General features: G+C 45.3%; 1 protein-coding gene across 9 annotated transcripts in view; it reads right to left on the bottom strand.

The window, feature by feature from the left end:
* EXOG (exo/endonuclease G) overlaps positions 1–17,325 on the bottom strand; it is a 59,597-nt gene that overhangs the window by 25,869 nt on the left and 16,403 nt on the right. The window contains exons 6-8 of one of the 9 annotated variants that reach the window (XR_006337455.1): positions 12,666–15,944; positions 12,474–12,573; positions 6,593–6,649 (exon numbers count right to left, since the gene is read on the bottom strand). Coding sequence is in view for 1 of the 9 variants with exons in the window: in XM_043885607.1 (XP_043741542.1) it covers positions 15,459–15,944 (486 nt within the window). In the remaining 8 variants the exon portion in view is untranslated. Of the gene's footprint in view, positions 1–6,592; positions 6,650–8,431; positions 15,945–17,325 lie in introns of those variants that run through there. The other 8 variants (XR_006337453.1, XR_006337456.1, XR_006337457.1 and 5 more) reach the window with 8 other exon arrangements.

Below are 17,325 nucleotides of genomic sequence, written 5' to 3'. Positions count from 1 at the left end.
ATGATGATGTTGAAAAAAATATCCAGGGGTGTTTTTGTTTGTTCTTGCTTTTTAGTGTGAACATATTATGCTCTGGGTGGAAAACAGCTTCTAAAATTTGGCCCTGTTCATCCTGCATTTTGTCTTACAACTCAGGCTGTCACCTAGCTCTGGGAGCATGTAGAACTCAGCAGGCCTTTGCCCAGGAGATACCGAGGCACAGGCTTTCCAACTGTAGTTCCCAAGATGGCCACAAGACGGCGACATTTCTCAATGCCTCCTCCTGGGAACTGGGGCACGCTGAGCCCTAGTCACAGCTGGGGTCCTGGGAGGTGGTGCAGAGAGAGAAACCACGGAGGGCCAAGGGTTGAGAGTCACTCTCTCTTCAACATTACCCTTCACCCCTCTGCGTGCACACACACATTCCAGGTCCTGCCAAAGGGCTCTGCTGAAGCGGTCATGGGAGGATGCGGAGGTGACTGGAAAGGAGGCGGCCAGAATCGGTACGCCTGGCGACGGGAGACGTGGAGACAGGGTGACGACCCAAAGCCCTTCCAGCCCAGAGTGTGCGCCGTGTGTTGAGGGCCACAGGCCTGGTGGTGTAGGCATGGAGGGCCCCTGGGATCCCCGCATTGTTGTCCCGTGCAGAGGGCCCGGGACCGCGAGATCCAAGGGAGGGCTCCTTGGCACACGCCTCCTGCCCAGCTGACTGGCCACTGCACTGTCCGCCCTCGAGATCCACGCCTGCTCGGGCCCGGGATGGACCCCTGCCCCAGCTCAACCTGTCTGATGAGGGCTACAGAGCAGAGGGCTGTATTCATTCTCTGCTGCTCACGGCCTGTTTATTGGTGACTGCAGTCGTCTTCTGTACCATTGTGCTCATTTGAGGGGCAGCCACTGGATTCGCTTCTCCATGTACATCAATGTTTCTGAACATCTTTCCTGCAGCTTGAGAGAGTGTTGAGTCGAGTTCTCTGTTTGCGGTATGCCCCGGTTCATCATGCTGCCCTTGTACCTCTCTCTCTCCTGTATCCCCAGATTCCTCTTTACAAATTATCACGCAGCTCTCTTGCTATCCAGCTTCCCACGTATGGTGCTATCTACCCCTGTGTTTGTAGCCGTTTCTCCGCAGCTGTCTCCAGATCTGTGTACCTACCTGTACTACCCAGTGTGTATGCACCTTTTCATCCATCTTTGTGTTGATGTCTCTGTACAATGATATCCACATTCACCTGGCCAGCTCTATATCTGTCTGTATACCTGGTTAATCTCTTATGAACTCTCGAAACAGCTCTTGATATATGTATTTATTCGTGTGTATGTCTCTTTTTTCAGCTCCCCAATGTTCCAGCTCTAACTTTCCATCTTTAGTTCTAACTAGTCCTCTCTTGCTTTTAATAGACACAGCTCTCTCTCTGATTGTGGCTCTAATCTCTTCGAGCTCTCTATAGATCTGTGTCAATATATATCTCAATCGATATGTATATTTGTATCTATCTGGCTATTTCTAGGCCCAGCTCTCTGTTCTATAGCTACACCTACATATTTGATCAAACTATCTCTTTCCAGGTATCCACCTATCTATCCATATGTTTATGTGTTTATCTCCACTGTACCTCTATCTTTCCAGCCAGCTACATGTCAATATACCTGTCAATCTATATTGATATCTATTTCTATACATTATCTCTTCCCATGTATTTATTGGCCTATGTGCTCTGTAGATGCAGTTCTCTCTCTATGGATCACTCTGGATTCATATCTATGACCTCTACCAGCTGTGAATGCATGACTCACTCTCTCTGGGTAAAAGTCTCTCTCTGCCCATGCAGCTAGATACCTTTGCCTCTGTATTCATATTTATGTCTGTGTCACTCTATCCTGGTATCCCTATATCCTGCTAGGAAGTATTAATGTATACATCAATGCATTCACTATCAGGACTCCCCTGGTGGCCCAGTGGTTAAGACTTTGGTTTCCAATGCAGGGGGTGTGGGTTCAATCCCTGGTTGGCACAAGCCAAAAAATAAAATTTAGGGCTTCACTGGTGGCTCAGAGGGTAAAGCGTCTGCCTGCAATGCAGGAGACCTGGGTTCAATCCCTAGGTCAGGAAGATCCCCTGGAGAAGGAAATGGCAACCCGCTCCAGTACTCTTCCCTGGAGAATCCCATGGGTGGAGGAGCCTGGTGGGCTACAGTCCATCGCACCATCTCTCCAGCTCTGTATGTATCCAGCCATGTCTTTCTTGGTCTACCTATGTCACTGTAACTTTATGTACTCAAATCCCTGCCACTTTGGTTATTTCCTCCCCTGCCGCCCCAGATTTCCTGCAGGTTACCCTAGGTATATTTTCCAAGTCTGGGAGACTAGTCCATTTGTATTTATTTGAGATTCCACCTAGAATGGTCGCATATGGAATTCAACTCAGTGTGGCTTCTGTGGGTCCCTGTGATCCTCTGCAGGTCCATCCACTCCCGACCTCATGGTTTTCTTCTCTCTTTGCTGAGTCACGGCTGTTCGCACACCTGAAGCATTGCTCGAGTCCATTTAGCCATCTGCCTTCCGTCTACTTGGAAATGGGGATTCCCACTTGTCCTCCCCCGTCTCAACCCCTTACCGTTTCGAGATTGCCTGCTGACCAGTGCTAGAGGAGACCTCACTGCAGGTTTGGTTTCCATTTTTCTAAGGGGTAATGACGCGGACAAATCTCCACTGATTTCTTCTTTGCTGCTGATTTTTAAGTGTGAGGAAAATTTCCCTCTTGATGGCACTTGGCTTGTGTAGTTCAGTCCTGTTGTTCTTTTTGTCTTAGCAACCTCGGTGGTTTATCTAGGGCCCTAGGGCTGGCATCATTTAGAACCTCGCAGGTCTTGGCCCAGGAGATCCCCTGAGGCTGCCTCCTCCTGGGCAGTGGGGCACGCTGAGCCCCAGGCAAAGCTGGGATCCTGAGTGGTGAAGTAGAGTGCAGAGACAGACAGAACACAGAGGGCCAGGGGTGGGAGCTGTCCTCTCTTCGCTGGGACCCTTCACCCCCCACACCATGCCAGGTCCTGCCAAAGGACTCGGTTGGAGCGCTCATGGGAGGATGGTGAGGTGACTGGAAAGCAGGCGGCTAGAATTGGTACGCCCAGCACCAGGAGATGTAGAGACACGGTGACGTCCCAAAGCCCTTTTATAATGTAAGTTAATAGAGATGTATTTAGTAGATAGATATAAACATATAGATTGACACATAGATATCTGGGTGTACATATATGTGTGCATTATATATATATGTGTATATATATATATACATAGATAGGTAGATATAGAGTGGAGATAGCTGGAAACAAAGATACCTGGATAGAAGGATATAAATATAGGGAGAAGGAAATGGCAACCCACTCCAGTATTCTTGCCACGGAAATCTGAAGGACAGAGGAGCCTGGCAGGCTACAGTCCCCAGGGTCACAAAAGAGTCGGACATAACTTAGCAACTAAACAAAAACATAAATACATAGATCTGTGGATAGCTGGAGAGACTGACAGAGATACAAATATAGAAAAACTGATAGCTGAATATAGAGATATAGACATAGATCTATAGATATATATAGAAAGATATTAACAGATAGCTGGATAGTTGGAAACATAATTGGATAGACAGATATAGATACTGATATATATATATAAATACAGATATATAGATTAATCTATAGACAGCTACCTAGAGAGATACAGATTAGATAGATCAATACATATCTGGATAGAGAAAACTTAGTAGGTTGGGATTAAAACACACATATTAGTGTCATGTATACACTATACATATTATATATAACTATAATGCATATACATGAATGTATGTATATATGACAGAATGGATAATGAACCAGGCATTACTGGATAGGACTGTTCTAAGCCACATGGGAGTACAATCTAAAAAAGATACATGTTATATACATAGCTGAATCAAGTTGATTCCACTCAAAGAAACAACGTAAATGAACTACCCTTTGATAGAAAACAATAACTGCATATATGTATGGACTATTACTCAACCATAAGAGAGAGTGAAATCATGCTTTTGCAGCAACTTAGATGATTTCCAAGTGAATCATACTCTTGTTGAAACCTAGCATCCATTCACTTATATGGGATGGAAAGGTGGAGACAGGAGTATTGGGTGAGGCACAAAAGAGCAGCTTTTATTGCTCTGCCAGGCAGAGGGGGCCACAGCAGGCTCACGTCCTCAAGACTGTAAGATCCACGCTGGAGGGGGTAGGGAGTTTTATACTGTCCAAGGAGCAGGCGTGAACAGCTTACAGACAAATCTCGGATTAGTTAGCATCAAGGTGAGATTTCAAGCTTCATCAACCTTCTGTCTAAAGTCTGTTCTTGTGGTCACCAGTTTTCACCTGGAAGGGGTCTCATTCCTATAAAAACAACTCAGGAATGAGTGTCAGACCTTTCTGTGTATCTTCACGGAACTGTGAGTCAAGTGATTCTGCCACGTGACTGAACTATAGTCTAAGTCGTTTCCAGTTACCCAGTGCGACAGCTATTCTTCATTTCAACATCTTCACATTTCCCAATCATTAACTCATTTTTTTTTTTTTTTTTTGGTCCTCTGAGGCATTTTATTTGTATGTATTACACCCCTAGAAAAAGAATCCAAGGGTTTTCCCTCCTGTGTTTTCGTCTTGCTTCTCCATGGTCCATGATGCCAGCTGAAGTGGTCAGTACAAGGAAACCAAACTGATGGGATGGGAGCAGGTTATTCTGCCATTTTTTTTAGATCTTTGAGTTAGTTGCACATCAACCCTGGGGCTGATCACTCCACACTTACTTAGCCTGCCTGTGAGGTTCACAACAATTTGCCCAACGCTGTGATCATCAGTGATCTCAAATTTGCCAATGTAACTGTGCTTCATCATCACAGTTAGAAACCTGACGATGACTTTGGAGCATGGCCTAATAAGGACCTGGCGTTTGCCTTTCTTTACGGCATTGTTGATACTCCAGAGCATCAGCCAGGACATTCATGCGCACCATTCTGGCGGCAGGGAAAGATGGCAGAAAGAGGACCAAGCATTAACTCCTGGGCCAGCATTTTACTTCAAGACACAGGGCCTTGCACACAGTTTCAGGTTTCCCTTTTCTTTGACATTCCTCAGGCTTGATGAGGAAGAGATGCAGAATATGAAAGGGAGCAAAAGTTTTAGATTGAGAGGTTAACCATAAACTTGGGAGATGTACTCCGCATACAAGTTAAATAAGCAGGGTGACAATATACAGCCTTGACATACTCCTTTTCCTATTTGGAACCAGTCTGCTGTTCCATGTCCAGTTCTGTTGCTTCCTGACCTGCAGACAGGTTTCTCAAGAGGCAGGTCAGGTGGTCAGGTATTCCCATCTCTTTCAGAATTTTCCACAGTTTATTGTGATCCACACAGTCAAAGGCTTTGGCATAGACAATAAAGCAGAAATAGATGTTTTTCTGGAACTCTCTAGCTTTTTCGATGATCCAGTGGATGTTGGCAACTTGATCTCTGGTTTCTCTGCCTTTTCTAAAACCAGCTTGAACATCTGGAAGTTGACGGTTCACGTATTGCTGAAGCCTGGCTTGGAGAATTTTGAGCATTACTTTACTAGCGTGTGAGATGAGTGCAATTGTGTGGTAGTTTGAGCATTCTTTGGCATTGCCTTTCTTTGGGATTGGAATGAAAACTGACCTTTTCCAGTCCTATGGCCACTGCTCAGTTTTCCAAATTGGCTGGCATATTGAGTGTAGCACTTTCACAGCATCATCTTTCAGGATCTGAAATAGCTCAACTGGAATTCCATCACCTCTACTAGCTTTGTTCGTGATGATGCTTCCTAAGGCCCACTTGACTTCACATTCCAGGATGTCTGGCTCTAGGTGAGTGATCACACCATTGTGGTTATCTGGGTCGTAAAGATCTTTTTTGTATAGTTCTTCTGTGTATTCTTGCCACCTCTTCTGAATATCTTCTGCTTCTGTTAGGTCCATACCATTTCTGTCCTTTATTGTGCCCATCTTTGCATGGAATGTTCCCTTGGTATCTCTAATTTTCTTGAAGAGATCTCTATTCTTTCCCATTCTGTTGTTTTCCTCTATTTCTTTGCATTGATCGCTGAGGAAGGCTTTCTTATCTCTCCTTGCTATTCTTTGGAACTCTGCATTCAAATGGGAATATCTTTCCTTTTCTCCTTTGCCTTTCACTTCTCTTCTCAGCTATTTGTAAGGCCTCCTCAGACAGCCATTTTGCCTTTTTGCATTTCTTTTTCTTGGGGATGGTCTTGATCACTGTCTCCTGTACAATGTCACGAACCTCTGTCCATAGTTCTTCAGGCAATCTGTCTGTCAGATGTAATCCCTTGAGTCTATGTGTCACTTTCACTGTATAATCGTAAGGGATGTGATTTAGGTCATACCTGAATGGTCAAGTGGTTTTCCCTACATTCTTCAATTTAAGTCTGAATTTGGCAATCAGGAGTTCATGATCTGAGCCACAGTCAGCTCTTGGTCTTGTTTTTGCTGACTGTATAGAGCTTCTCCATCTTTGGCTGCAAAGAATATAATCAATCTGATTTCGGTGTTGACCATCTGGTGATGTCCATGTGTAGAGTCTTCTCTTGTGTTGTTGGAAGAGGGGAATAATCCTGCCTAATTTAGGGAATGGACACAGAGTTAAAATAATCCTAATTTCCAAGCTCAGCATCAATATTTTGTGTTAAGAAAATATTACCTCTGTTTTAAATTGCTTTGCCATAGCACCTAGACAAACATTTGGAAAGTATTGGATGTATTACAATGAAGATCACTGCAGTGACTGAAGCCATGAAATTAAAAGATGTTTGCACCTTGGAAGGTAAGCTATGACAAACCTAGATAGCATACTAAACAAGAAGAGACATCACTTTGCTGACAGAGGTCCATATAGTCAAAGCTATGATTTTTCCAGTAGTCATGTACGATATGAGAGTGAGACCATAAAGGAGGAGGAGCACCGAAGAATTGATGCTTTCGAATTGTGGTGCTGGAGCTCTTGCGAGTTCCTTGAAATGCAAGGTGATCAAACCAGTCAGTCCTACAAGAAATCAACCCTGAGTATTCATTGGAAGGACTGATGGGCCAATACTTCAGCCCACCTGATGCGTAGAGCCGACTCACTGGAAAAGACCCTGATGCTGGCAAAGACTGAAGGCAAAAGAAGAGGTCAACAGAAAATTAGGTGGTTAGAAAGTATCACTGATTCAATGGACATGAATTTGAGCAAACTCCAAGAGACAGTGAAAGAAGAGTCTGGCATGCTGCCGTTGATGGGGTCACAAAGATTCGGACATGACTTAGCAACTGAATGTCAACAATACAATGAAGATAATGGTTAAAACACACCTCTGTAGTGTTTTTCAAAAGAGCCCTCCTATTTTAGTTGTCAAACAAGAAAGTAATTTTTGAAGTGTTTCCTTTTTACCTATGTTTAGTAACCAAGTAGCCTTTTCCTGGGAGGCTATAGCTTGAGCTGGGGCTTCCCAGGTGGCGCAGCAGTAAAGAATCTACCTGCTAATGCAAGAGCTGCAGGTTCGAAGATCTCCTGCAGAAGGAAATGGCAACCCACTGCAGTATTCTGGCCTGGAAAATTCCATGGACAGAGGAGCCTGGCGAGCTACCATCCACAGGGTCGCAAAGAGTGGGACGCAGCTGAGCGACTCCGCACACACGGTAGCTTGAGCTTTCTCCTTTGTTATTCCGGTTTCTAAGGTAGGAGGAAGGTTTCCTGACTGTAAGACCTTGAGACCATAAGGCTGTATTTGGGAGTGGCTATCAGGTATTGTTTTGAAAATGGCTGATGGTATCCTTAAGTACTCACGTTTCCAGGAGTATAGAGATGCGTCTGAACCCATGTCCCTAATGGCCACCTAGTTCCCATATCTGAACCACAGTTACTTAATTTTTTAATGTAAATTTTTTAAATGGCTAAAGCAGATGTACAACGCATGTTTAACAGGCCACAAACAGCCTGTTTTCATCAGCCCAAAGTTCAAATTCAATCTTGTGCAAGCCAGAATGATTTCCCCATACCTCAACATGTGAAAGCGTCTTTCACCATGTTCCCCGTTCAATTGCAGCTGTTTCCATAAACACTGCTGATAAGTCAATACGTTTCTCCAATGCTGCCGGGGAGGCTCAGTTGCCTGCTCGGGGTCCATTTATGTCCCGTGGTGCTAGGCCTCTTTTTTTTTTTTTTTGCCTAGTTCTCCACTTTTGGGGAAAAGTAATCAGATATCACAAACAAGCTCAGAGCTCTGCTACTGGTGTGTAGGCTGTACAGTTCATCACTTGTACTAACTGTCACACCAGCACTGTACATACATACGCTTTTGGCAAGACACAGAAAACAAGCACTGATACATCATGAACAGTTAGACTCTGTGGCATCTTCACTAAGAGGTTTCTTTTTTCACCCTGAATATTGGGGTCAGAAGTAAAACAGTAACTTTCCCTTTTGATAGGGAGGCAAACATTTGGTAAACAGTGCGATTGGGATAGTTGGATGGTTCTTACAGGCCTGGTCCAGATAAAAGTTTAAGGTCAGCTGTTTTTCTACTGGTATTGTCTTCCTTTCACTTTGGCGTGGGTGTCATTTGGGGTCAGCAATCTTTTCAAAAGTCAATTTCATTCAGTTCTGTTGTACATACGCTAGTGAAGGGTACCTGGTAAGGGTCCTTTAATTCGTCCTTTCAATCAGGTATTTTCCAGTGTGCATAACCCCTTAGTTGTAGGTCACATGGCATCTGATCTCCATCCATCTGATCTCCATCCAAAGAGAGATGACTATGACTGGCTTTGGAAACAAGCTTAAAACACTCTTTTACTAGTTTAGATAAACTGTATATAATATAGCAATAAAGAGCCATTTTGGACATAGATAATAAATACAAAGCCGCAGTAAATACAGAACTGCAATATCAACACGTGTATACAACTGAAATACAATTTTTCTCTCTAGATTATCTTCATTTTTACTAAACCCAGGCTGATTTGTTCAAAGTAAGTTTGGTTTCAATACACTTGGCCTGGTTACTTATATAAATTTAATTGCTTATAGGCTTTTATTTATTATGCTGCACTGTGTGGCTTGTGACATCTTAGTCCCCTGACCAGGGACTGAACCCATGCTTCCTGCAGGGGAAGCACACAGTCTTAACCACTGGACCACCAGGTAAATCCCTAGGCTCTTCACAATTGGGTGCACTGGAACTTTTCAGTAGGAATCTGACATTGAACTTCTGAAGGCCTCTCAAGGCCAGGAAAGCCATGCCAATGGCTTGCCTTCAGATTCTGCCTATGATATCTATAGACAGTACATCTGTCTTTTTTCCAGGTCCCAATAATATCTAGATTCCTACAGATGACAAGCGAGTCTTTTTCATTCACCTGATAAGGTTGCTAAGAGTTCCTCCAGTTTCTGGAGGAAGCAGGTAGAGACAAAACCAAAATATTTTAATTTTACCCATAGGTGTAAATTACCATATTGTTGTAACTCACAAGTAGCTTGAGAAAAGGAGCTTTTCTGTATTTGAAAAACAAAGATTAGTAGCCAGAAGTACGTCAAACAAATCGTAAAGATCACAATCATATTGAGCAGTTCACTTAATCTCATACAATTAATCTTTGTTCTGTTTGAGTCCAGTTTTCCCATTAGCTTTGTTGACCTTGCCTGATGACTGAGGATGCTACTGACAGTGACAATTTCAAAAAGTTTGTGACATTTTTAAGGACTGTATGACCTGTCCTGTGAGTGTCTTGGTCACTGGAACTTCCAGAAACTACACTCCAAGCGCGAAACACATTTTCTAACCTTTTCCTTTTCACTGTGACAGGACCATCCCTGCATGATGGAAAGCTATAACCCATCAGATGAAGATGAGGCTTGTCGGGGAGCCAGGAAAAGCCAAGTGGCCCTCCTGGGTTTCCCACAGCCCTGGTTTTTTAATTCACAGCTATTGTTTATTAATGTTAAATACCCTGCCTTAGGAGTAAACCATTTCCATGCTATAAGGGTCATCTGAATGGCAGAAGCCTGACAATGAGGGGATCATCCTTAACAACACAGAAAACTCTTTTCTTGAAGTACCTTTTTTCACAACCCTTTTTATCACTTTCTGGAATCGTATTCTTCCCTTCTTTTTTCCATCCAGAAACCACCACCAACTTGTAGGACAAAATTGTCATATTTTTCCCTCAACAAAAATATCTCCAGTCCTTATACCTTCTTTTGCTGGTAATGCATCTCGTACATGCTTTACACACTTATTATGGTTCTCTTCCCATTTTAGTAGCTTTAATATCATAATTTTCAACGCCTAAAAAAAAAAAAATAACCTTACTCTCTAGTGAGAACAAAGAAGAAAGCAACTATGAATTATCTGTCATATTGGCATCAGCAAACTTAACAGCATATTCTGTAACCTCTAAAAACAGGCATTTTTTTCAAACTACAATTTCTTTTCTCAAAGTGGTACAAGACATGAGTCTAATGAACACAACTATCCTTAGTTTCCCTCTTGCAAAAGTAGGTAATTGCAGATTTCATTTGTAAATACTTTTCTTTAAGCCAATTAAATAGAGCTCATGTACAAATTAACTTCAGCAACATTATTCAGACACATACTCTGACATAAATACATCCAGAGATCTCATTTTTTAAAAATGTTTTTGTATTTCTTGACTCAGTCACTGCACTTAAATTGATCAGTTTATGAATAATAGTCACAATAGTCAAATTTGCACATTTGATTTTAAAAGGATCCTTTTTCTTCCCTCCTTTTTCCCCCTTTGACTTGAAGTTCTAACAATTAAACTCAAGGCTGAAGTCCCAGGCAAAGTGGGCTGTGTTTGTACTTCAAGGACATGGCAAGAGTTTACTTCAAGTTTTCTGCTAAGAATATTTTTGTTCTCTCAGGGGTCAGTGTTCTGTTTAATCAAGTCAGTTTTCTCTAATTGTACTTGCAGAAAGGATCAGTTTTGGAATTTAAAAACGGTTTCAACCAATTTTCTCCACCTAAAGAATACTGTGACCACATGATGTTGGTTATCTTTTCCTTATTTGCAGGTTTACAGATTGACCAGTCTCCCAGAATTTTCCCTAGGAGGCTACTAGATGGAATCAAAATGAAGAAGCGCTTGTCATTGTGTCAAACACTTGCTGGCAAAACCAAAGGCACACCATATGCAGAGAAAACCAAAATTTGAAACAATACACGCACCCCAATATTCCATTCAGCACTACTCAGAACAGCCAAGACACAGAAAGAACCCAAATGTCCCTCAGCAGAGAAACGGATAAAGATGTGGTGCATGTATGACAGAACACTGCTCAGTCATAAAAAAGAACAAGGTAATGCCATCAGCAGCAACCTGGATGCAACTAGAGATTATCATACTAAGTGAAATAAATCAGAATGGGAAAACCACCACCACATGATATCATTTCTATGTGGAAGCTAAAAGACAACGCAAAAAAGCCTATGAGGCAGAAACAGACTCACAGACACAGAGAACAGACCTGTGGTTGCCAGTGGGGAGGACGCTGGGGGAAGGATAAAGCGGGGTTAGCAGATGTAAGCTATTATATACTGAATGGATAAACAACGTCCTACCGCATAGCACAGAGAACTATATTAAGTATCTATGATAAACTATAATAGAAAAGAATATAAAAAATGTGTGTGTATGTAGCTGAATTACTCAGCTGTACAGTACAAATTAATGCAACACTGTAAATCAACTATGCTTCAATTAAAAAAGAGAAAGTCCTGTGCCTACAACTTTTTTTTTAATACAATTTTAAATGGTTCAAGAAAAGAATGCAAATGAGACACAGTATCAAGGGAGAGGACATTCACTGTACTTGTAACTTCTCTGAAGGCTTGAAATTAACTCAAATGCATTAGGTCACAGTGATCCCTAAAGGTGCTGTGGTCTCAGAGCAAACCAGTCCTTGGCCAAACTGTCAAGTTCAGGAACATGAAAAAAGCCCATCCAACCACCAATCAACCATCCAATCTCCCCTGCCCCAAATTATACAGAGTGCAGGGCATCCGGTCAGCCCTCTGACCTAAGGGTCGGTCCCTAGACGTGGGGGGCCTATGGTATCCCGTGATAGGTCGTCTCCATGACAACATCCAGCACAGCGGCCGGATGGAGAGGCTGGGCATGGAGACAGGCAAGCGCAGGGGTCCCATGGCTGATGTGAGGCCAGCCCTCACCAGCTCCCCCAGAATGAATCAGAGAACCCATCAAGGAGGAGACTGAGGGCCCATAAAGGGGAAGGGCAGACACAGTGGACGTGGGATGAGCAGGGAACACACAGCAGGCCCCGGTCGGGCCAGGCTGCTGATGGGAAATCGAGATTCACCACGCTGACACCAGCGACAGACATGGGCTCACGAGGATGAGGGCAGGGAGCACGCGGGGTACTCACGGTCACTCCTAGAGCAGGGCTGCAGGCTGAGCCCGGCCCCGTAGGAAGCCACTCCCTCAAGATCAGACTCTGCCTCTCCTGCTGGGCTCCAGTCTAAGTCCTGAAGGAGGGACGGAGGTTTTCAGTGTGAAGATCGAGGCCCGAGGCCAGAGGCGCTGGCAGGCATTTAAGGGGCTCGCACGCCCATCCTACCTTGGCCACTTTCGTAAGGTCCCCCTTGTCACACCCGATACTGGTGAAACAGTCTCAATCCACAGACCAAAGAGCCTGAAGCCTCGAAATAAAGATGTCACTGTGAGTGGAGAGAGATTAGGGAGTGAGTCCCTCACCCCCAGCGGGGGCTCTCAGCAGCAGAGACCCCAGCCTGGTCCTTCTCCCCTGGCAGCACCAGGGGCTCCCTGGGTGTATTGGGGTGGAAGGCAGAGCCCCAGGTACAGGAGCCCAAAAACTCACAGGAGCCGAGGAGGGCTGGATGGTGATCGGCTCAGGGTAGTAGTGAGGTGGACACGCCTGGCCTGGGGCCCTGCTGCGTCTGAGCCCCAGTTCTCAGCTGTCCCACGGGGCAGGCGGAAGTGATCTGATTCAGAGGCAAGTCCTGAGCTCCACCCAGCACTTACGTTTCAAAGTTTGTCTTGGAGGGACTCTTAATGGAAGTGTGGAGAAAACATTCAGGCATCACTTGTGGTATACCAACACAACTCTTACATACCAAAATGAGGGCTGGGAGACAACACATTTTATATATTTACATGCATTTAGTATGAGGAGCTATCTCTATATTCCACAACAACCAGGTAGCATCTTCTAACACGTTTTCTAATGACTAATTTTCTAATTAGAAAATTTTTAGCATTTTCTCATTACGTTCTAAAACGTGTTAGAACACTGGACGGATCTAAAAATCAAGATTCTCTGCCACTCCAGGTGAAGACACAGGAGTGAGAATGGCATGGAAATAACCCCACGTCTGATGGAAATTCCCGTGGGAGGACAGCACGGTGACGGGCCCAGGGAACATCGGATGGGGGCTCACCCCTGAAGAGGGGCAGCAGGACCTCTCCCCCAGAGCCGCCCTCGGGCTCCTGGAGAAACACCCAGATCCTTTCACCTCTCTGATGAGGAAAGTAACAGATGTTTTTTTGGTTTCACAGTGACATTTTGGCTCTTTCTCCCTGAGAAGAAAAAGAGGCACAAGCTAATGGGCAACAGTGTGTTAAGAGAGGCCGGTATTAATCAGGCTGGGGTATTCTGACCCTCCCAACTTCTTTCTTTTTTACCCAAATAAAGCAGAACAAGATCTACCATCATCATCTTACCTTTATCTTTTCCTTTAACATAATTTTATTTATTCTTGGCTGTGCTGAGTCTTTGCTGCGGTGAGAGGGGGCTACCCCTCGTTGCCGTGTGCGGGCTCCTCGTTGCGGAGGCCTCTCCCCGCAGAGCACAGGCTCACGATGTGCACACAGACTTCGCTGCTCCATGGCACGTGGCATCTTCCAAGACCAGGGACTGAACTCATGTCCCCTGCACTGGCAGGCAGATCCTCAACCGCTCAACCACCAGGGAAATCCCTCGTGCCTTTATCTTAACATCTTGGCATTTCTGCTGGAGATACACACATCAACACCACCAAAACTGTTCTGGTAGCACCGCTTGGAAAGACAGCAGTGATGGGACACAGTCAGACAAGTGCCTGTATGCTACTTTAAGATATTTTACTGCCTACGCTGATGACAGCCCATGAAAGGATCCCACATAAATCCCAAACTAGAGGCCTGGCTCAGAAACACAGCTACTGCTTCCCCTAGAGCTAGCTGTCTTTGGGTCATTGGCCCAACCACCTGCCCTCTGCCATCCACGTAGACAAGCAAGCACAAAGGTGCTCAGGCCACAAGTTGGTGACTCTGCGGGCACAGACCCTTCATAGGTCCCTCAATCTCAGGAATAAAAGGCCCATCTGGAAAGCAAAACACATGGATTTGGCACCAGCCAGTCACTAGAAGAACCGCATTTCTGAAGGCAAGTAGGGACTCTGATAAACCCCAGAAAGCACTGACTGCTCACAGTCAATCACCTGTGACTATTTCTTCCCAAAGAACTAAGGAGGGTTCAAATCAGAGGACATTCAAGTCTCTTTGGCTGGATGGCAGACAAGAAACCAGACCGTCTTACCAAACAGGCCCCAGGGTCATAGACACCCATGGAAGAACTATTTTCTAAGTCAAAAGCCTCTGTGTCAGAGAAGACTTTAACATACCCCGTGTTGGGTGCCTCTTTCCTTGTGGATTACTTCTTTGGGAAGATGAACTTTGGGCAGAACACCTAAGCTCCCCAAGTCTCAGCTTCCTCGTGGGTAAAACGAGGACAGTGCCATCTCCCTCAGAGGGCAGTATCAGGATAATACATGGAAAGCACTGAGCTTTGTATACACGACCCACTAGGTGAGCAGAAAACGTACATGCTGGGGGCTTCTACATGACAGAAGAGGAGAAACAGCGGGTCCACGAGAGGAGGAACAAGAGAGAAATATACAACACATGTGGTCAGCATAATGCATAGAGGCATCAGACCAACTCAAGAGGCATTTAAGACCAACTCACGTCTTAGTTAACGAAAACATGTAAATAATACCGGGCTCCAAGAAGGCTGAGCAGATACAAAGACACGGTCCGATCTGGAGACAGAAAATGTCACACCTTCACATCCAATACCTCCGAAGGGACCTATCCAGCAGACACAGCCCTCCTGTTAACCGGATGCAAGACCAGCCCATGATCTGCAGGTGGTAACAGCTTCCTTATATAATCACTTCCCGTGTCAAATACTATGCCAGCCGAAAAATCTGACATCGTTCACCTTTTGGGGAGAAATCTGGTCTGAAATTTAGGATTCCACCATTTTAAGAACAAGAGTCGCTAAAACACAGTATCCCAAAGAGGCCACCCCCGCTTCCTTAGAGACCACGACACGCTTCTGAGACGAGAACTATGAGGGCTTCGCCTCCGGGACGCCCGACGGCTTCTCCCCCAGGACGCTTGACCGCTCCTGAGCTCGGAGTTCTTCCAGTTTCTTCTCATAGCGAGTCATGAAGTACTCGTCGGGCTCGATGCCCGCGTTCCGAAGATTTTCCATGACCTTTTCCAGTCTGACTACCGATCGCGCCCCCTCAACCTTTCTTGTGCTCAGGTACAGGGTGAACTCCCGGAAGTCCAGGAGCTTACAGGTGTCCACCGAGCAGATGTCCCTGACGTCACTGGTTCTATCCAGCTGCGGGAAGAACACCAGTCCCGACAGCTTCTCCAGGTCCTGCAGGCTCACCTGGAACTCACTTAACTGGGGCTGGAAGCCAATGGCCTTGTTGGGCACCACGAAGGCCCCGAGGGCCAGGGGCTCAGCAGACCCCGCGCTTCTGCGTGCCAGGATCACCTTGAACAGGTGGGAGGGGACCGCCACGTTGTCCTCGCCGATCACCTGTGAACAAGGCACCCGTATTAGTGATGCTAATGTGCGCTGCGCGTGCATGCTAAGGCGCTGCGGTTGTGTCTGACTCTTTGCGACCCCACAGACTGCAGCCCGCCAGGCTCCTCTGTCCATGGATTCTCCAGGCAAGAATACTGGAGTGGGTTGCCATGCCCTCCTCCAGGGGATCTTACCGAGTGAGTGATCGAACCCATGTCTCTCATGTCTCCTGCACTGGCAGGCGGGTTCTTTACCAGTAACGGCAGCTGGGAAGCCCAATTTGCACTGTGCTGTGCCGAGTCCCTCAGTCGTGTCCGACTCCTTGAGACCCCATGGAGTGTAGCCCGCCAGGCTCCTCTGTCTATGGAATTCTCCAGGCAAGAACAATGAAGTGGGTGGCCATGCCCTCCTCCAGGGGATCTTCCCAACCCAGTCTTCCCAAGTCTCCCACATTGCAGATGGATTCTTTACCATCTGAGACACCAGGGAAGCAAGTCCCAAATATTTCCTGAAAAGACTTCTAGGTGCATTTCCAAAAATGCACTTAACAAGCTACTCCACCCCACCCCAATGGATTTAAATTCAACTGCCAAAGGTAATAATAAACTGAGACAGATTCTCAAAGAAGAGGAGCATTTAACAGGTAGATTCTGATCATCTTTAAAGTAAGGTCACCCCAAAGACCAGGGCTCCCATTCTCTGCTCTCTTTGTAGGACAAAGCAATGCCAGGAGTGAGTCCTGGGTGTTTCAATGGACAAGAAAAGCCGTCGCCTCCTCTTTGTCTCATAATCAGAACTTTCAGTGCTAACATTCAACAGTCAAAACTGCCAGCTTAGGAACTCCCAGCTCTGAAAATAAAAATATGGCCTCAGTTTATCAAATTCACTAGGGAGCTAAACACATAGCCTTTCAAGAAGCAGCCAGACACACCACATCAGTTATTAATATCTTCAGTATCGCCTAGACTATGGCTTATATTTAAAATTACATTAGACAGGGACTTCCCTGGTGGTCCAGTGGTTAAGACTCAGCCTTCCAATGGAGGGGGTGTGGGCTCAATCTCTGACCAGGGAGCTAAGAGCCATATGCCTCTCAATCAAAAATCCAGAACAGAAAACAGACACAGTCGTGAAACAAATTCAATGAAGACTCTAAAATGGTCCCTGCAAAAAACAAAAATCTTAAAAAAACATTTTTTAAATTACATTAGGTAAATGTAAACTCCGTCTGCTCAGAGCTCTGCACACTCGGGGCTGCCATCAAACACACAACTCCTGAACGTGTCATCAAATCTAACACTTTGGAAAGGTGTCCACACAACGAAGCAGCCAGAGCCAGGGTCGGGCCTGGAAACATCTTGGTCGCCTGTGTAGGCTGGCTGTAATAATGAAA

Source organism: Cervus elaphus, chromosome 24 (genome assembly GCF_910594005.1).
Source record: "Cervus elaphus chromosome 24, mCerEla1.1, whole genome shotgun sequence".
NCBI lineage: Eukaryota > Metazoa > Chordata > Mammalia > Artiodactyla > Cervidae > Cervus > Cervus elaphus.
This window is presented reverse-complemented; position numbering and strand designations above follow the sequence as displayed.